This window comes from Gossypium hirsutum, chromosome A03 (genome assembly GCF_007990345.1).
Source record: "Gossypium hirsutum isolate 1008001.06 chromosome A03, Gossypium_hirsutum_v2.1, whole genome shotgun sequence".
NCBI classification, from domain to species: Eukaryota; Viridiplantae; Streptophyta; class Magnoliopsida; order Malvales; family Malvaceae; genus Gossypium; species Gossypium hirsutum.
The window spans coordinates 14829507-14851453 of NC_053426.1; the positions used below are offsets into that span (position 1 = coordinate 14829507).

Below are 21947 nucleotides of genomic sequence, written 5' to 3' on the forward strand. Positions count from 1 at the left end.
TTGTTTCAATTGTGTATAATTTTTTAAATAAACATACAAAATAATTAAATTTTATGATCAGATTGTTGGCAAAGAAATGATGACAAAGAGAGATTATATTTGTTGACAGAGTTGGAGGATGTTAACGAGAGTTGAATGGCAGTATAATTTGAGAATGAAGATAAATAGGATGTTACAATAAAAGCAACCTCATTCATTGGTACATCAAAATGTAAGAAAAAACATGCTCCATTTTTTAATAAATTATGAAAAGAAAATTCTTAAGTAATACTTTCTAGAAATCGATCAACGGCTGATATAGACTTCTCTGTTGAATGGGTAAAGGGAAAACAACGGATAAAAAACAGTGTATGATCAAATACAGTGATTTAAGCATATCACAATCAACTTCAAATGGTTTTTGATTTCTTTCAGTAAATACAACTAGGATATGATTGTTTCTAAAAAAAAAAGGGTAAAATCCAGGCTTTGCCAGAAAAGGCAGATCAGATAAATGATAACTTGGTTCGCCTGATACTCTACATGCAACCATCTTTGCTTTAATTTGATTTCTAAAATTCAATCCCATAAACTTCAGCAGCTTAATCCTGGTGTTGCTTTCAGCATCCATAATATATCCCATCCCAGCTCTGACAGAACAAATAAGAAGCACATCATCATTCAAACATAAGGCACCAGATTTAAGTCTAGTCCATGACATATACAATTACATAAAAAGCAAACATGCAAATAAAATCAGTTTTAATTATACTTGGATTCTCTATCTTCTTACTCTTTAATTTTTTTTTTCTTTCTTTCTCAGCATCAAATATTACTCTATATTCTAGTTCCTCCCCACACACCCCCAATTCTACATATATACCTACATACACTGAAACGTTCCCTGTTTTAGATCTATGGTGCACAAATATCAAAAATATTGAGGGTGATATTCTTACCTCCGACTGCTCAAGCTAACGACAGCTCATAGCCTATTTTTCGGCCGGTTGCCTACTTTTTTCATTGGACTCTGAGGAAATGCCTTGCTCAATGCACTAGAAAAGCCATTATTAAGAAGAGGGTGCACATCAGTTTATATTGATCAAGAAATATAGGGAAGGCACCTAATGCTGATATTATGCAACATTGTACTGTATGGACAAGCACTGTAAGTAGATGTTTGTTAATGATATGCAAGTTTGGAAGAAAGATACATATGAATTACAGATTAAAGGGGTCACCTCGAGGTGTGGAACACAGTAAACTACATCATAAAATATTTTTGCCAAGACTTAATATCAACTGTTTCCTTCTTTGGACACCTAACTTATTAACAAACTTGACTGTGAAGTTTATGGATGATAAGGACACTTTATAGCCTCTCATTTTGCATGGTTGTTTTACATTGCCACAAACTTAAGAGAATGACAATTGCTATATACTGCCGCCTTCATGGTAACAAAATCTCTTGTTAAGTATCCTCAATAGCTCGGCTGTGTTTTTAACATGACAAAACCTGGTGCAGAACTTGATATATACAACCTTATTGCACAATAATCTCACCGTCAACATAAATGGATAAAAACAAGATACTAATCTATTTTCTTAGCTGAACGCAGAATCAAGTTTCACAATTGTCTCATTTTCCAACTACAAGAACCTTTGAATTTAGAGCCAAGGGAAAACATAACTAAAGTACATCATATTCCGTTTGGCTGCAGCTTAGAAAATCATCCATTTCACCAGGTTGAAGCTGCTGCCAGATGGCGTACCATTTCTGGCTTTTACAATTAACATGAAATAACACGCGTACCTGAAGAAGATATCCATGCAACCAATCTAATGTCTGTGGAAATGTGGTCGCTGCTACATTGACAACTGTTAAACCCTGTTCCAAGGAACAAAGATGGATGAAAAACAACATAAAGTTAATAACACTTAAATTTTCAAACAACTGGAGAATTGAGTCAAAATAAGCCTTTAAAATTATGACAAGCCGGGGTGTAAATGCCTGTTGGTTTGCTTCCTTATAAAAGTAAGGTGGCTCATTACTGCACTCTTCTACCATACTAAAACTTTAAAATACCTAAAATGATAGGGCAATCCAACTATCCAGGAACTCCGAAGCATAAGCACAAAACATCAGATGGTAATTCCAACAAAAGCAAACTCATGAAATCATCTTGGAGAGTGTAAGATAGAACAATCAAGAGGGGCATCTTACACATGGTCCACTTTCTTTACCAGCAATCTGATTTTATATTAAATCTAAGATACCTTAATGTGACATTTTATTGCATACAGACATGTTACATATTAAGTATAGAAAACAGCACTGAAAAACACAAGAGAAAAGGAACAAATATTTCAGCCAAAAATCAATAGAAACTGGCATGAAATGGCATACCTGTGACTCAAAAGAGCAAAGATAGTTTTGAATGGTCTTTAAGTTGGTTATTAGTTTATCTGTATCCTGTAATAAAAGAATAACAAAACTGAGTTTTTATTATAACTTCATCACAGCGGAACAGAAAAGTCAATTGACTAAATAGTTTACAAAAGGAATAAACAACGAAAACATCACTAAAGAAGAAAGAGATTTGACATAGAGAAAAAGAAAAATCAAGGTATCAGCATGCCCTTTTTTAGCAGAAACAATGATGCAAAAGTTTTGCACACATGGACATGGTTGGAAGGCATCATTTCACACCTTAGCGTACCTTGTTAGACTGTCCTACTTGACAAAGGTATCCTCTCCAGCTTATCAGAACTCTGGACAAATTTACCATGTGCTAAAATTCAAGTAATTGTTTTCATACTCAAATAAGAGTGAAAAACTTCCATTATTGATAGAAGGCAACTTATGACTGTACTTGAGATGACACAATGGTCTAGGCAAGCTAAAGGTAAAGCTTTAACAAAACTACCATTAACAGAAAACTAGCAAAGAATCCATATTAAAGGGAACAACATACAGGATTATAACTTTTTGAAATTTCTAAGAATCAACTTTCCAAACACCAAATGAAGCTAACAGCTACTCTATATTTACAGAATCATACAGTAGAACTCAGTCCTTAATAGAACTCAGTCCTTAATCATAGCCCTTTGTTAGAGGGAAAATATTAACATTTAAGATTGAGAAGAAACTTCAAATCAACCTAACAGTCCTAATTATCCGGTTAAAGATTCATAAAATACCATCCAATGACCCCACAAAGCTTTCTGTCAAATGGTAGTATTTTTCTGCCATGATGATAGCTACTTCACCTTCAGGTTTAGCAAAAGTTTATAATGGAATGAGAACCCAGAACCGTTATTATACCTGGACTACACATTTACCACTTAATGTCCGAGTAGTGATCCGCTCCTCTAGTAATGCCTGCATATAGTAGAAACTGATTAGAATTTAGAAAGTCATGTGAAATTAAGAAGAGAGACATTACAAGGGAACAGTTGGAATACATTCATAATTAAAGAAGCCACCTTCATACCATCAATAATAACTTTACATGAACCCGATTACATCTTTTCAACATCAAGAACAAAATGCAGCAGCATTATTGATATGCAAGGATATAACCATCAAAAGAACCCAACTGTCATAAATTTACATTTAGAATAGCCCATCCAACAAATGACATGACACACAGAATAGTGGAAAATAAGCTCCATGCTCCACTAAAGGAACCATCCATATTGTAGAGAGTTCAAAATCCTTAGGAGGACTTCTCTCCCCATACAAACACAGGTTTCTGATGGTACAGGTTCTATCAAAAGAGAGTTCTATAAATGGAAATCAACACAGCACCAGTATTTGCAGCTTTACCAAAGGTGAATTAGAACTGGCATTTCCTCAATATGCTAAGTTTAGCAGTGTGCACCTCATTATTAACTAAAACAAATTTACACTCACCGACAAGCTTCTCATGCAGTTTACTGTAAAATCTGGATATACAGAAGTGAATAGAGAAAGCAACTACACCTTATGATCAAATTCAGCCATCTTCAGAACTATGGGTATAATTATTGGTTTAGGACCAGGTTTCTCTTTTCTAGTGGTACTTCCATTTACTTCTGCTGCCTTAACAGTTTCACCTGCATAAACCAAAAAAAAAAGGGTTAATTAACTGTCATATTGCACTTGCTTAGACTCTAATACTGAACATGTACTGGAAACAAAGCTAGGTGCCATACCAAATACAGAGTTGAGAGCAGAAATCTACCTTTATTCTCAGATGCGGTTGCTAGAGCAATGGACTCCAGAGATTCAGAGACTTTGTTCACCTGATCAGCAGGCACACCATGCACAAGATGGTTTTGGCTATTTACCACATTACTTCCAGATGTACTTGTGCAATTATTTTCCACTTGCACTGCAGAATTTGATGCCACGGACAGTGGGTTTGGTTGATGCCCTTCAGCCACAGAGGTTGTAGCTTTATGTTCATCATCCATTAAATAAATGCTTGGATCCAAATGTATTCCCTGTTATTGTCACAAAAACAAGGAAAATCCACCAACTTCAATGTGACACACATTGAAGTGGCATGCCAATACTTCCCAATCTCATGCAATGAGCAGGTACAGAAGAAAATTACAATACTTAAGCAGATTATAACATTTCATCAATGCTCGCAGCCAAAAAAATGAACAGATATAAAGGTAGTACACAAATTCCAGAAATAACACCTATCTGCAGGGCAATATGGTAGAAGATCAAAGTTCAAACCTCATCCCTATAGGCTATAACATATCACATTGTGATATGAATTTTTGTTCAAAGACATAGCAATGCTCCACTAAAGCCCAATATGAATTTTTGTTCAAAGACATAGCAATGCTCCACTAAAGCCCACTATGGCTAGATCATGTTATGTTAACTATTACATTCATCAAATCACGGACAAGAATAACCATGAAGACCAATAGAAATCTAAGGATGGAAGTTCAGATTTGAGCCCTGAAAATACAATAGAAACAACAAATAATGTATTTTGATGCATAAAATCTATTCATTCATGGAAAGCAGCTCATGGCCAGCTAGACTCTGCACCTATTTGAATGTGCAAGCTGTGCGACACCCTTTCATGCCCAATTGCTACAATACCAAAGATATACTTCCCAGATAATGTATTTTTATGGAACTGTTTGGTTTTATTTTCAAGATAGCACCAAAATACCTTATTAAAGTAGATGAATCAATGCAAAGAAATAATTAATATGAACCACAAAAAATCAAAACATAGTGTACTCTATAGGCATGAACATATCAAAGTGTTAATTCTTGAGCACATTAAGGTGAAATGACATCAGCATTCGCCACAAAAGATAAAAGAAAGAAAGAAGCATATGCACAAAGTCAAAGGGGTGGAGAATGAGTAGGATGTTGGCAAAAAGAAAGTAACCAGCAATCAAAAAAGCCACACCTCGATTATAATTGGTTTTCCATCTTTCATTGCCTTTTTTAGATCCCCATTCAACCCTGGGAAATAAACAGCACAAAATAAAATCAATAGTGAATATACCTTCACAAAAAAATACAAATAAAACATATAACAAGCTATTTGGGTCTTATATGTCTCTAGGCAATTCCTGCTTTTACATTTATAAGGAAAGAACAAAATTTCATCATAGCTAACTAGATATTTTAGAAACTACCTTTACGAACTATCCTGCATTCTCGACAAAATTCTGTAATCAACTCCTCGGAGGAACTGAAATCCCGTTCCCATACAGGAGTGGATGCCAATGGTGCACTGAAACAAATAAGATAAGTAAGCATTTTTTACAATCTGTTAAAAGTAAGGGACGTCACGCAAACCAACTTCAAAGATGAGTTTTCTATTAAGGACAATCTACTTTTTCTAACACACATGGATTGTGAGCGATAATAAAAATCAAGAAAATAATAACAATAAACATCTAAATCAAATGCATTATTCAATTTAAGGTAGTGCCTTTACATCTACCTTTACCTGAAAAAGCAAATGATTAGCAAAATAAACTTTTTATCTTGTAATCAATAGATAGCTGTAGTGACACTTCAGTGGAAAACCAAAAAGTCACATTCTAAATGAAAAGCTTAATTCCTACCATGTATAACTAGAACAAACTATTACAGGTTGTGGAAAATGTCTTCCTTTGATTGAAACCATAAAATGTCTTACTTGATAACCATCATTTTATTTAATTTGTTGCACTGGTTCGAAATAGTCAGAAAACTTCTGAATTGGAACAGAAAGCTGTATAATATAAGAAGAGAAGAAAATAAATAGATTCTAGACGTACTCCGTTGCTGTGCGCAGCAATTCATAAACCATATCTGTCTGTAACAAGTCAAAAAAGAAATGTAAATACATAAAATAAAATAAAATAAAAAACATAACAAACAGGTTTAACCTTATGAAGAAAATATTAAAAGTTCAGAAGAAGAAACAGAATGCTAAACCTGTAAGACATTAGGCAAGTTCAGCCTCTGTGCAAGTTGTGTGGCTATTGTAGACTTCCCAACACAGGCAGTTCCACAAACAAGAATCACCAAAGGAACCCTTTGATGGTGAAATCTGAAAGAAAGAAACAAAGAACGCTTAGAAGTTCCTTAGATATTCTTGTTCTGATATTTTATGTCAAGAGAAAGTAATGAGTCAATGGAAATTTGTTCCATGCATAGTCCAACTTAAACATATTCCAATATTACTTGTGTCTTTATAATCATCAAGTATAGGGTGAAAACATGCATTGGACCTAGACCCACAATACGACTAATTATCTAGCATAACAAATTGAAGATAATTACCCAAAAGGGGAAACTCTTATAAGGAAGAAAACACCATTATCAGACAGTTAGGACAGTTCTTTTAGCATAATTAGCTTTGATGCTACTAAACATGCAATAAAGAAGTTGAAAATGAAATTTTAATTCCATAATCAGGCACCATGTAATTGTTTGGCATCATCTTGAAAGCTAACTAACCTGGTCATCATCTTGTACCGATTTATATACTCTTCCCCATAACCACGCCGCTCCATTAGCTGCACAAAGTGTATGTTAGAACGCTCCACAAAGCTACAACCTCCAATAAATCTGGAAGTGCTCTCCGCTCTACTTTTTCATCCATAAAACAAAATCGAAAATGTTAAGAACACACCTTAAAAAGATTAACTTCCAAATCAGACTGTGAGCTGCACAAGTATATGACGAATAGAACATTATATATATAAATAAAACTGATAAATAAATCAAAAGAGACAGAAAGAAATCATACACATCCAAAAGGCTGTTGTCTATAAGCAGCTTCTTGAGCTCAAGAGCGATTTTAATAGCTACATGATTCGGAATCTGAAACCCTCATGTCATAACGACACATATAAAATAAATAAACCAAACATAATCTAGTAAAAAACCACATAAATAGTAAAAAGCGAAGAAAATAAAGAAATTCAAGCAAGCTTATTTCAATAAAATCCTTTAAAATCATTATTTTAAAAAATGAATGGAATTGAGACCTTTGTGACAGTTAACATTCTGCTGAGCAAAAATCTGGATAAAACATAATAGTGATCGGCGTTATCACCCAACCAGACCCTCACCTAAAAATCCAAAAAGAAATAAAAGAGAAAACATATGAAAATCGGAAGATACAGTTTAAACTTAATTAGAATAAATGAGATTTGGAGAGATAGAACCTTGACGAAGTCGTATTTGGAAGAAGCGTTGCGAGGACTGGATTTGACTGAAGGAAAAGAGAAACTGGTAATCTTGTCGTCGTCTTCGTCTTCACCACTGTAATTGTGGTTAGCTCTTGAACGCTCTGCAACTCCCTTGCCCTTGATGTTGTTCATCGTCCTCTCGTTTTCTCCCATTTTCTTTTCCTTTTCGTTTTGGATTTCAATGATATTTACTTCAGACCTTCGATACCGTTTCCCTCGACTTAAAACTCGATACTGTCGGCTAAAGCCGTCCACATGGTTGCCACTTCAGCATTCAACTTCTCTTTATTTATTTTCTTAATAATAATTATTAAAATATAAGTAAATAGTGAAGTAATTCCTTTATAATATAAATATACGCGTCTGTTTATGTTTGTTAGAAATAAGATTTGGGAAAAATTTACAAATGGTCACCCAACTATGTCCACATTTCTGTTTTGATCACTGAACTTTAAAAATATTTTATTTAGGCACTAACATTTGTATTTGTTTTTATTCTAATCACCCGCTGGCCTTTTTCTAATGGGTATAATAACATATTTAACCCTCAATACTTACATATTTTATTAATTTGATCCTAATTCTAAGTAATTCAATAAATTTAATCTTCACATTTATAAATTTTATCAATTTGATCCTACTTCTAAATAATTTAATAAATTTAACTCTTCACATTTACAAATTCTATCAATTTAATATTCAAACTTCCTAACTAAATCTTTCAAATTTTAAAATAAAGACATTCCACATTTATAAAAAAAAAATTGTCTCCTACATGCATATATGTTTTATTGGACAGTTGCACTATTAGGTCGAAATTAAGAAATGTAGTTAATTGTATTTACTTACCAAATGTTTAAAACGATATAACCAGTCGCCTTTCTGCTTTGGTTTTTATTTTTCAATTGACTGAAGGTATAATATTTTCAGGGTTTCAATCAATATTGTTCTTTTATTTTATAAAGCCCACTTCGGGGTTTACATCTTTAAAAGGAGGACTTTTGCTAGCATCTCAAATTTTGTAAAAATGATAGGTACACGAGTATTTTAGTTTTTTTAAAATTAGTGTTAAATTTATAAATTAGTATTTTAGGATCAAATTGATAGAATTTATAAATGAAAAGGGTTAAATTTATTAAATTATTTACAAATAGAATCAAATTGATAGAATATATAAGTATTGAGGACTAAATGTGCTATTATATCAATTAAAAAAAGTCATGTCATTATTTCCATTATCAATTTAACAACGAGTGACCAAAACAGAAACAAATACAAATATTAATACTTAAATTAAAAAATCTTAAAGTTTGATGACCAAAATAGGAACATGGATATAGTTGACGAATCATTTGTACAATTTACCCATAAAATTTTGATTGAATTGATGTATTGTATTATCGAGTTTCAACTGATATTCTTGAGACGAACATTTACATATTTTAAACTTCAATATATTTTTTACTCAATGGTTTTTGAAAGCAACAAATTTTATTATCTTAACTAAAACCGCACTTAATTTATTTATTAATTTTATTTTTTATAATTTTTTTTATAAATGCATGCATATAATAAAATGTATTAAACACACCATTTTTTTTTCAAAACACACCATGATTAAAACAAAAATGAATGAGATATTACAAATATATTTTGCTTGTGGAATTTTTAACTGTATTCAACTAATTTTACTTATTGTCTAAATTTTAAAAATGTTAATCTTTCTTTAACATTATTTAAAAGAATCTGTTAAATTTCATATAGATTATTAAAAATGGTTCCATTTTAAGATTTGAATATTTATAATAAAAAATAAAAACAATTAACTTTTTATTACCTTACATATACTTTAGATTGATATTTATTTAAGGTAATAAAAAATTCATTTAAATTAATTTTTGAATTGTGCAAGATTTGGTAAGAAACTAAAATGTAAGTTATTTAAAATAAAATATATTTAAAAAATTAATTAAAATTGTCAAATTACATAAATATAATTTATTATATAAAAGTTTTTTTGAAAGAGACATGAATATAAATATCATATATGATAATTAATTTTTTTAGAAACTTTAACTTTTATTTATTTATTTAATTGAATTTACATAATAAATGATGAGTAGTTTAACAGATATAATGGTAATTTATGTAATATAATTTTAAAGTAGAATTTTAATAATTTAATTATAGTTTTTTCTTCTCATCTTCCATAATTCGTGTGTGTTCACCTTTTTTTTTTATCTCCACCTTTTCTAGTTTTCGTTTGCTAGAAATTGGCTTACACATTAAGCTTATTAAATTGGAATTAATTTAAATATGTGAAATATATTTATAATTAATTTTATTAGATTCAAATGAAATCAATTTTTAAGCAAAAAAAAATGAATAATATTATGGAAAGAAAATTGATGAGTAATCAATTAAAATTTCAAAGTAATAAAATAAAACAATTAACTACACGACACATTTAAAACTAACCGTACGTCAAAAGGAGAATTCATCAAGAAATATTATATTATGTTGATTAAAATAGCTATAGGTTAATGGTAATAAGGGCTCGAGAGATGTGTTGACTGAGAGCTTAGCTTGGACAAAACATATCATGATGGCTAATGAATACTGGTCATGTTCCCTTTAAACCAATTGTTTGGAAGAGGCCAAAGATGGGTGGATCAAAGTCAATGTTGATGTCATTAAAGTAGAGGGCAAAGCTCCTGCTGGTTATCTAATTAGGGATCACACAAGACATTGGATCAGGGTTTATTGCAGGAACTTATGTTGTTGCACTGCCCTTAGAAGCATGGGAAGTTCTTGAATGCTTGGAGCTTGCTTGGCAATTGGGTTGCAGGAAAGTCGAAGTTGAAAGTGATAACTTAAGCTTAGTATGTTTATTGCAGGTCCGCTCCAATGTTGACAATGAGTGAGGCTTTAGTTCGACATATCTTGAGCATTTGCAAAGACCTTGGACTGTTTTGTTTCGTTATGTGAACCGTGAGGGGAACAGGCCAGCTGACCAGTTGGCTAACCTTATGTTATATGAGACCCCTGGAATCAAATTTCTTTGGAGCATTCCTGTTGTGGCTAAGAATGCTGTAGGAGAGGATTGACTAAGAAGTGCTAATGTTACTCTAATATTTGGTAACCCTTAGGTTGCCGTTCTTTCATACCAAAAAGAAAATAGTTATAGTTTTGATGTTTGGAAAGTTGGATTTGGTAGGAAAAATATAGCTATGTTTGATTTTCATTTTTTCTTTGGTTGATTTGTTCTTAATTTGTAATTTTTTTTCCTTTCAGTTTTACTCCAATTTGATTAATGCAATCAAATCTAAACTTGTAAATTTGTTCTTCAGATGTAAATGGTTCTTTTTTTATGTTTCTAGGGGTGAAGTTAGAAAATCTTTTAAGGGGGACTGAAATTAAATTGTAATTTTTATGATAGTAAAAATGTAATTTCACTATTTTAGTAGTCTATATCTTTATAATTTTCAAGAGATTAAATCAATTTTTTATTATTTTTAAGAGGACTAAAGTGTAATTTTACTTTTGTTAATTTAAAATTTTAAAAGACTTAAATAAATTTTTTTCCATTTTAGGGAGTCGAACCCCTACCAGCCTCCTAGTTACGCCTCTGAAAGTTTCATCTCATGTTAGATAAGGTAAAGTTGCTAGCTTCTAGTTTAAACCCCCTGCCACTTTAGAACAATGCAATATACAAATAGGATAAGACCCTTGCTTTTACCAATAAATATAAGAGAGCCAATGGTGGCCTAGGAATGGATTTCAAGTTTCAACGAGATATATCATTAGAGTATTTTATTTTCCTCTCTCTACAACCTATTTGATGGATCAATCTCTTGACGTAGTATATAGCAAATTATATAGAATCTAGAAATTGAAAATATATAGAAAATTATAACGTCACAAAAAACTTATTTGGCTATATCTAGAAACTCAAAATATATAGCAAACTATAACATCCCAAAAACTTAATTGAAAAGATTTTGTTGGTGAAGGGTCCTTATTACATTATTATAAACATATCTCATCTCTTTATAAATTTGTTAAAACTGTGTAGGTGATGCATGCCATTGGATGAGCTTACAGCTTAGCTCATGCCAAGGTTGGCCATTTCGAATAAATTCGTAGGATTAGTTTTCACTTAGCAGATAATGATGTCTAATGAGAATATAGATTCCATGTGCATTGATTTGCCATGTATTTAGTTGAATTAGCTTTTTAATCAAAAACACTCACTTTGGACTTTGAACTACCTACAAAGAAGCTGCAATACATAGGCCACTTAGGAATGTTGATGGCAGTTGAGTTCCTTCTCATGGCATTGGCAATGCCTAGCTGCTTTTACATCGGTTCAACTGTTGTTGGCATTTGTTGTTTAGTCCGTCTAGTAATGAATATCCTTGTTGCTTCAGAATTATTCAGTCTCAATTACTATGGTCTACAACATTTTAATCCTCAACCTTCCAATAGGTTCTTCTTTTTAGGCCTGCTTGCCGGCTACCTATATGAGGCACAGGCTATTCCAACACTAGGAGGTGAGAATAACTATGTCGGAGCCTATTATTATGCTATTGTGTATATCATAATGGCCATCGCCTCCCTTATTGGATTTAGTTTAGATGTTTTGCTAGTGATTAAAACTAAGAACATTTATACCAATATATTCAACAATTGGAGATCGATGAAATCTTTGGCATCGTGGCCAACAATAGATAGTTTTGTAGCAAAGGTAAGGCTGAAATGGTAGGATTGATGAACTTTTGCTTAGTGATATTCTATGTACACTACTAGTTGGTTCATCATTTTATAAGTTTTTTTTTCATAAATATTAGATTTTTGTGTAAGTAAATTCATATGTATGTACAAAAGTACATGAATTAGTGTTAGTTGCAAAAGATGTAGTTATATTTTACAAGTCAAATAGCTTTTTTCATAATTTATATTTAAATATATATAATTTATGAATTATTAATTTTTTAAAGTGATTTAAATCTAAATTTCACTTTGCTTTTAGCCCAATCTATGTTTTTTATTACTTTTTAGTGTTTTTAATCTTCAGAAGCTTTTGTTCCCTTAATAAATTTCCAATTAAGCACTCAGTTTTGCAACTGTTCTATACTTAACACTTCCTCCCTTCTATTCATTTTCAATTTTTCGTCACATTCGCCTTGATGTTCTACCTAGTCCCTTAGCATCCATAGTTCAACAGCCAATCCAATGTATGCAACAAAAATCAGGACTAAAAGAAATAAGGCAATTAAAAGCTCAATGAAAGGTTTGAATGCCAAACAAAAGATACTACAAAAGAAAAAGGTTTAAGGCTTAACATAGGATGCTAAAGATTTACATCCATAAATGGTACATTTTGGCTCTCTCAATCCAAACTATGCCTTAATTCATCCATCAACAATCTTAAATTACTTTAAACATCCATTATACAGCAATCAATCAATTGAAACAACCATTGTAACAACAACAGTTAAATCACAATCTCACATTCCGTGCATCATTTGGCATGAACATACATTAAATTTTATACCAAAACCAATTTCAAGCATCAATAACTATTCAATTATTAACTCAAAAGAACCAATTCCTTTGATAACCAATAAGCTAATCACCATGCAATTATCATAATCGTATGCTTATACCTCTAATCTCATGTCATGCATCTACTAATGCATATCAACACCATAACTATATAAAAACAAAAACAAAAAAAAACATAACATGAAAAATTCTTAGACCCTCCCTCACACTTAAATAAAACATTCCCTTAATGTTTAAAGAAACAAAAATGGAAACAAGAATACTCCCTAAATTAGGAAGAAGCATCCTCGTTCCTCGTAAAAGCTTAAAATTGATGTTTAGTCCAAGCATGAGCAAGTACCTACAACAAAAGAACAACCACAATTAAATAAAAAAACAAAACAAACATACGAAGAACAAGAAAACATGAAATAACAACAAAAAAATCGAGCAAATCCTTTTAAGATCTGGACGACTGGTATTGCCACCAAAAACAAACTTCCACTGGGTCCTCAAAACCTTGTAATGTCATTTGTTCTTCATTCATGAAATAAGAACCCTCATCTTCGATCGAACACACTTTTTCTATTTTATTTTCGACCTCCTAGACATCCATATTACGAGCCACTTGACACCAAAGCCCAACCAACTTATTAACTCAGTTCGAGGTACTATAGCTTTGGGAATAACAAAATATATATCATTCCAATGATAAAAAACCCGAGCCTTACTTCCCTCGTCAGGTTGGAACTTCACTTTTTTTTAAAAAAAACCTTGGTTAGCCTTTTCGATTCAACCTCTTCAACTATGATTGGAAAATGTGTCAACCTTTCCACACTTTCACTTAAAATTGGTTTAAGCTCTTTCATCTCATACTCTACCATTATTCCTACTCCTATGTTAATAAGATTGGAAACACTAGCATTATCACACAAAATTACATATTGGTCTCCAATTCATATCTCTTGTTGACTACCAAAACTCGAATCATCCTCTCCACCAACATCATAGAGGATATCCTCTTCATGGTTGGAAGCATCATGCTCAACATAATCTTCAGTAGGATTGTAAACTTTAGATTGGAGTTGTACAACTTGCAGATACTATTCAATTTAACTCTTCATAGTCTTCATAGCATCATGGCATGAAGAAATACCATCTTCGAGTATATGCACCCTAGTATCAATATATGGATCTTTAGTATACTCATCGCTATTTATAACTCTATCTGGACAATAATCTTGATAATACCAATCATAGGTCGGATAACTAGTTGACCACCATTGGTTGTAGTTATCCCTTCCATTAGCATACCCATGAGAGTCATAAGAATGCCACTATGAATACCCTTGTTCTTCAAAATTACCTCCATAAATCCAATCTCGATTTGAGTCTCTATTTGCCAATTTTGGCCCTAATTATACGCAAATTGGTCAGTCAGTGATAAACCGCAATTTATACATATTTTTGTCCCACGCTTAGCACATTTATGGATGATTTCTCCTTAGATTTGGTGAATTCGATGCTCCTAATCCTTTAATTTCATGTTTTATACTTAGGTGAGCATAAGAGAGTAAAAAGAGCGAGAAACGGGCCGAAAACGGAGAAAATAGACCAACATGTGAAATTAACACAGCCTGGACTTTCATACACGGGCAGACCACACGCCCATGTCCTTTTAGCAGAATCGAGCACGACTTAAACGGGTAGACCACACGCCCGTGTCTATTTAATAGCCTTGAACACAGATTGAAGAAATCGAACATGGGCGTGTCACATGGGCGTGTCCCTGTCAAGCCTAAGTTTAGTCCTATTCGAAAAAAGCCACTCTTTAGGGCTTTTAGGCATTCTAAAGCCTACTTAAACACACTAGAGGAGGATTAGAGAAGACAGAGGGTAGGAGGTAAGGAATTACTCAAAGAAAGCTGATTGATCCAGAAGCCAGATTCATCTTCAAGACTGAAGATCTCCCTTCAATTTGCTTCAGGAGTTTTGGATTTCTTTATGTTTTTTTATCTTTATTCTTTTGAGATGTTTCTTTTCATAAATATGAACTAAATAACCTAAATACCTAAGGGGAATGAAACCTAAGACTGATCTTGTTATTATTTCTGAATTGTATGATAAATATTTGACTTGTTCTTAATTATGTGTTCCTAATTATTGTTTTAATATTCCAGAATATTGATTCAAGTATTGATGTGCTTATTCAGATGAGCAACAGTCCCTATCTAAGAGTAGATCTAGCATAATTGAACGGAGTTAGTTGCACGCCTAGAGATAGGGTGACAAGATTTTGCCTAATTAGGGTGAAACCTAATAAGGGAATCCATAGATCGAGTTAAGCACTAGAGAGTTAATTAGAAAGAGATTTCAATTAATAAACCTAGGATTAGACGTTGTTAGTCTCGAGAGAGATAATAATATAAATTAGGAATTTCTATGGATCAAGTCAAATGAATAAATCGTCTGATTCAGAGTCAAATAACAAGTGAAGTCTAGGTGGATTTTTCCTTGGGTATTATCTTAATTAATTAGTTTTCTCAAAAGTTTTTTCAAATTTTCTTTCTGTGCGTTCTTAGTTTAGTTAATTAATTTAGATAAACAAAACCCTTAATTTTTAGGCTAGATAATAAAAAGAAAGTTAATACTAATACTTTTAATTCCTTTGGGTTCGACAACCCGGTCTTGCTAAAGCTATACTACTGTTCGACATGTGCGCTTGCCTTCGTAGTGATAGTTAGTTGGTTTTCAAGGAGCGATCCATTATAAAAATTATAAAACTTATTGCACAAATCACATCACACGATCAAGTTTTTGGCGCCGTTGTCGAAGAACTAAGATATTAGGAACACTCGATTTTTATTACTTTAGCCATTTTACTTTTATTGCAATTTAAATTTTTATTTCCTTTTCTAATTTTTTGTTTATTCGCTTCTGGCCGGTTTTTATAGTGTATGACTAGAAGAAACCCGTCAGGACCATTACTTTTTGATAGTGAGATCGATCGTACAACTCGCAAAAACTGAAGAGAAATAAGGCGAAGCTTAAGATATACAGAGGAAAAGCAAGAGGATGACATTCACACCATAACCGAGGAGATGGCTGAAAATCAGGAAAATCCGCTACCTCCTGCGATTGCTGCTGATCCAGTAAATTAGAATCCTGCTCTACGCACTATGTATGATTATGCTAAACCTAATTTAACAGGAACTGAGTCAAGTATAGTTAGACCTGCTATTGCTGCAAATAATTTTGAACTGAAACCTAACACAATTCAAATGATACAACAGTTTGTTCAGTTTGATGGTTTGCAGGATGAGGATCCAAACAATCACTTGGCGAATTTTCTAGAGTTTTGCGACACTTTTAAAATCAATAGTGTTTCTGATGATGCCATTCTTCTTTGGTTGTTTCCCTTTTCATTGAGAAACAAAGCTAAACAGTGGTTGAACTCATTACCACGAGGGTCGATCACTACTTGGGAATAAATGACTGAAAAGTTTTTACTTAAATATTTTTCGCCGGCTAAAACGGCTAAGTTGAGGAATGACATCTCTTCTTTTGTGCAGATAGATCTAGAAACACTCTATGATGCATGGGAGAGATACAATGATCTTTTGAGAATGTGCCCTCACCATGGGTTACCACTTTGGCTACAGGTTCAGATGTTTTACAACGGTGTAAACCCCTCAACGAGGCAACTCATCGACGCAGCCGCCGGTGGAACTTGAATAACAAAACACCTAAAGCGGCTTACGAATTTATTGAGGAGATGTCACTGAATAACTATCAGTGGCAAGTTATGAGGACAAAGTCAACGAAAGCAGATGGTGTTTTCAACCTCGATGTGGTTACTATGTTATCTAACCAAGTAGAACTTTTAAATAATTGACGATTTGTGTGGTTCAACTCAGGTACATCCAGTGATGAGGTACGATTCAAATGGAGGAGGAGCATACACAGAATATCAGTCCTTCAACCCTAGCATCAAGAAGGAACAAGTCCAATATATGGGTAACAATAACTCTAGACCTCAAAATAACCCATATGGTAATACTTATAATGCAGGTTGGAAGAACCATCCCAATTTCCCGTGGGTCAATCAAGGAAATCAAAGGCCACAACCCTCTTTACTAATAGGAAAAGAAGCCGAACCTTGAAGAGATGCTAACAAAGTTCATCTCAGTGTTGAAAACTCACTTTTAGAATACTGAAACAACACTTAAGAATCAACAAGTGTCGATTTAAGGGCTCGAAACTCAGATAGGCCAACTCGCCAAATTGATTTCTAAACGACCACAAGGTAGCCTGCCAAGTAACACTGAGTCTAACCCAAGGGAACAGCTCAATGTAATTACCATTCAAGATGAAGAAGGGTTAGTCGAACCTGAACCAGAACCGAGGCAAGGAATTGTGGTAAGTAAAAGCAAAGGTGAGGTAGACCACAATGAACAAACACCGATAAGTAAATAGTACAAACCTCGTGTAACATACCCTAATGCGACAAGGAAAGACCACACAGACGAACAATTCGGTAAATTCCTTAAATTATTAAAAAAATTACATATTAACTTACTGTTTATTGAAGCTCTTTCGCAGATGCCAAATGCAGTCAAATTCTTAAAAGAGCTTTTAACAAATAAGCAGAAGTTGGATGAAGTGTCGCATATGGAGTTAAATGCAGTTTGCTCAGCCATACTACAGAATAAGCTAGCCAACAAATTAAAAGATCCAGAGAGTTTTACGATTCCTTGTTTAATTGGTAGCTTAGATGTTAATAATGTTTTTGCTGATTTAGGGGCTAGTATCAATGTCATGCCTTATAAAATGTTTAAACAACTAAGTCTTGGGAAACCCAAACAAACAAAGATGAGCATTCAGTTAGCAGACAAAACAATCAGATTTTCTAGGGGTATTATTGAAGATGTACACGTTAAAATTGACAAATTCATATTCCTAGTTGATTTTGTTGTTCTAGACATAAAAAAGGTTAGTGATGTGCCTTTAATTTTAGGAAGGCCCTTTTTAGCAACTGTTAGAACTATAATTGATGTTGGTATAGGTGAACTCACACTTCGTGTGGGTGGGGAAACAATCACTCTTCAAGCTCGTAATTCAAGTAACATATCAAATATCGAGGGTGATTTTATAAATCATACTACTAATACTAATCATATAGTAAACCTTCTTTGCAGGAAACACATTCAAAAAACACACCTGAGCCATGCTCGAGTAACGAAAAATGACCCATCTATGAAGAACGAAAGCTACAGGTCGAGGAACTAGATGAATGGCGAACACAAAAATCGAGATCACATGATAAACCAAAACCACGCCACGACGAGCTCAATATTTCACCAAATCAACTTAAGGTTGGAAACAAAGTACTATTAGATGCAGCAGACCCTTGGGTTGCCACCTCTGAACCTAATGGAGAAATCCCTCTTACGGTACTTAGCATTTTCCCATACGGCACAGTCGAGGTAATTCATTCCAAATTTGGTACGTTCAAGGTAAATAGTACTCGTCTAAAACCTTATTTTGATAAAATTGATAGCAAGGATGAAGAGTGTAAACTCCTCGCACCACCATGACCACGCAACAGAGAGGTAAGTCGAGCTTAGACTATAAATAAGCGCTTCTTGGGAGGCAACCCGAGCACTAACGGTGTTAAATCCTTTAAATTTTAGTTTTAACATTTAATTCACTAACTGAGTCACTGAACACAGGTTTTTCAGAGCCACACGGCTAGGCACACGGGCGTGCCTTAGGCCGTGCCCATACCACAGAAGGTAACACGGCCGTGCGATACGGCCGTGTGAAAACAGGGTAATTTTTTTCCCAACACGGGAGTCGATAAGTTGCCACGGCCGTGCAATATGGCCGTGGGTGAATCTATCAAAACAACACGGGCGTGCGACACGCTTGTGTCTAGAGACCATGGTCAAAACTGAGAAAACAACACGGGTGTGCAACACACCGGTGCTCGCTACCCATGGTCAAGACTGAGAAAACAACATGGGCGTGGACATACATACACAGGCGTGGGAGAAGCAAACGAAGCAGAACACGGCCATACGACACGGTCGTGTGCATCAACCGCCCAAAGAGCACAGGCGTGGGCTAAATTTCAGACGCGCCTAAATTTGAAAATCACGATACACACGGGCTAAAATAAGGACACACAGGCGTGTCTCACGGCCGTTTGCCTCAAAATCTATATAAACTCCCCGCTATTCATCATCCTCTTCCCCAAATATCAAACCTTAGCCACCGGAATCCTTTCACACACCCTCTCTGCCACGCCCGTACGCCGACCACAGCACCACCATCGACGACCTAAGCTCCTCCCTCTACCAAGCTATTGCATATCATGTCAAATCCACGTGGCAAGAAAATCACTATCCCCACCTTGAAGAAGAGGAAAGGAGCAGCATCATCGTCGGGTACTACTGCAGAAATCAAGCATCCATTCTTCCAGTTTCCCTCGGGACCACAGAATGAACTTTTTTAGATACTACGGACCCGACCCTTAAGTGTGGGCTGCTGCAATGATTGGGCAGCACTTGAACAAATCCAACTGGCTGACGCAATCCGAGCCCTTCAACGACTGACTTATGGGGCATCTTTTTCGAGTTCATCAAGCCGACGTACCTTGAGCTTACACTTGAACTCTGCTTGACCTTCCACCTTCAAGTTTTCATGACACAGTTCGATGATCCTAGAACGGTCCAGTTCTGTCTCGGTGGTTTAGTGCGCCAGTTAAGTGTACCTGAGTTCGGAATTGCACTAGGGCTGTATACGGAGGAGTTCATGGACGAAAACGAACTCGACACCTTATATTGTCATATCCACTATTCTCCTTCAAAGTGTTGGAGTGCTTTAGTCCCTGACTCGGCCACCTATGACCCCAGCCGCTCTAAGGCATCGACCCTCGCCCTATCCCTCAGGTACTTACACGCCATCTTAGCCCACACTCTGACAAGGCGACGAGAGAGCACCGGCGTTGTCAACATTCACGACGCCTACTTTTTATGGAATATAGCGAACGGGCACGTTTTTTACCTTGCTTATTTCATTGCCCTCACCATTCGCCATCAGACCGAGTAGCATAGGAAGGGAGTCATATCCATCGGCCCTTATATGACTCGCCTGGCGCGGTATTTTGGCCTCCTCAACACGGCGGCACAAGCATCTTCCCTCACCCTCATTGGTCAGATGTCCCCACAAGGCACTTCGAATATGCTACATATGAGGATGATCGAGCGACGACGTAGATTTGACCCTCCCCAGTACCTCCTGGTCCAGTCCGCCGAAGAGGATAACCCAGAGGACATTACTGATGATGTCATTCCACGTCATGAGGACCCACCGTCTCGCCACCACCCATCCATCGTCCACTTCATATGGCGGCTTCATACTCTGACATCTCTGTGTGTCTTAATCGATTTGAGCAGCAGTGTTTTCAACACTTTGATTACATTGATACTACTCTACATCAGATTTGTCAGCACCTTCACATCTCATCGACATCACCACCTCGCGAACCATCCGGCGACGACGATGTTTAAAAACTTTTTATTTATTATTTTTATTTTCACTTTTATCTTTATTCATCTTCTTAAAGTATTTTTTATTTTATTTTCCTTTAATACTATTCCATTTTTAGGTTTTATAACTTTTATTAAACAATTTATAGTTTCAGCTATTTCATTACGAGTAATTATGCTTCTTTATATTTCCTAAAGAGTTCTTGATTTTATTACAGTTATAAAGAGCTCCAAAGCTCACCATCACTTAGGAACTTGAAACTCCACTGGAAAAGGTTCTTCACGACTGTCATGTCCTGCTCGACCACCACGATAACCTCTTCGCTGGACACTGTGGTTGTGGAACCCAATCTCTACCACCACCAGAGTATCCTCATTCAATCTTATCATTGCCTTGGCCGATTATTCTCCATACCTCCAATTCAAGGATTCCATTCAACATTCAGGAAGTTTCACTTCTCTCCCTCTCTCTTCTGATATTTTTTATATCATTATTATATATCTTTGTACATTGAGGGCAATGTACATCTTCAGTGTGGGGGGTTATTTATTTCATTATCAGAAAAATCTCTGAATTTTGTCTTATTCTCAAATAATCTTCTCATATCATTATTAGAATGAATTTTGATTAATTTATGATTTTTATTGATATGTCTTGGATTAAAACATAGGCATTTATGCATTGATTGTTTAAACTTTAAGGAATTAGAGAATCAAAGCATGATAAGTTTATTTTTGAGAATTATAAAAATTTCTAGGTTGTTTCCCCGAGTTTAGGTATTATCTTGAGTTGAAATTCACAGGGTTAACATCAAAAAGCCATAATTTTTGTGAGATCTTGAGCCTTTAAAGCATATATTATTTCTTTCATACTCACTTTTATTGTTGCTTTGAGTGCGTCAATATTGATCTGTTATTTTAGAACTTGCTTGATTATACATGTCAAGACCACACTTTTGATTTGATATGTCAAGATGATAAAGGCACTTAGATTTAACCCACTCACTCCATAAAAGCCTACCTTCATAATTAACCCTTAGTGAACCCCCTTGAGCCTAATAACCCATTCATTGATTTACCGTCAATATTAACCCATAACCTATTATGTTGAAATCCCCTAAATTAATTTGATCCCTATTTTTGTAGAGATTTGAT

The 21947-nt window shown here is 34.5% G+C and overlaps 1 protein-coding gene and 1 non-coding gene across 4 annotated transcripts; both read right to left on the reverse strand.

Moving 5' to 3' along the window:
* Positions 1-351: 351 nt before the first annotated feature.
* On the reverse strand, positions 352-7983 carry LOC107947346 (uncharacterized). 3 transcript variants are annotated; one of them, XM_016881986.2, is made up of 16 exons: positions 7669-7983; positions 7489-7572; positions 7248-7321; positions 7131-7164; positions 6956-7014; positions 6431-6545; positions 6271-6308; positions 5641-5738; positions 5409-5464; positions 4206-4467; positions 3965-4077; positions 3305-3361; positions 2387-2452; positions 1793-1867; positions 939-1034; positions 352-629 (listed from the first exon to the last, which is right to left on the reverse strand). In XM_016881986.2, the coding sequence occupies exons 1-15, from the start codon at positions 7843-7845 to the stop codon at positions 972-974; spliced, it is 1371 nt and encodes a 456-aa protein (XP_016737475.1). In that variant the 5' UTR covers positions 7846-7983; the 3' UTR covers positions 352-629; positions 939-971. The 3 variants fall into 3 exon arrangements, 2 of the variants coding, with proteins under 2 accessions (XP_016737475.1, XP_016737474.1); XM_016881985.2 differs by lacking the exon at positions 7131-7164 and having other exon boundaries at positions 6956-7084; positions 7669-7951; XR_005922848.1 differs by lacking the exons at positions 352-629; positions 939-1034; positions 7131-7164 and adding an exon at positions 2700-2751 and having other exon boundaries at positions 1787-1867; positions 6956-7084; positions 7669-7951.
* Positions 7984-16778: 8795 nt separating this feature from the next.
* On the reverse strand, positions 16779-16885 carry LOC121225556 (small nucleolar RNA R71). The gene has a single exon (XR_005923422.1). It is a non-coding gene; the product is annotated as a small nucleolar RNA R71 (small nucleolar RNA).
* Positions 16886-21947: the final 5062 nt, after the last annotated feature.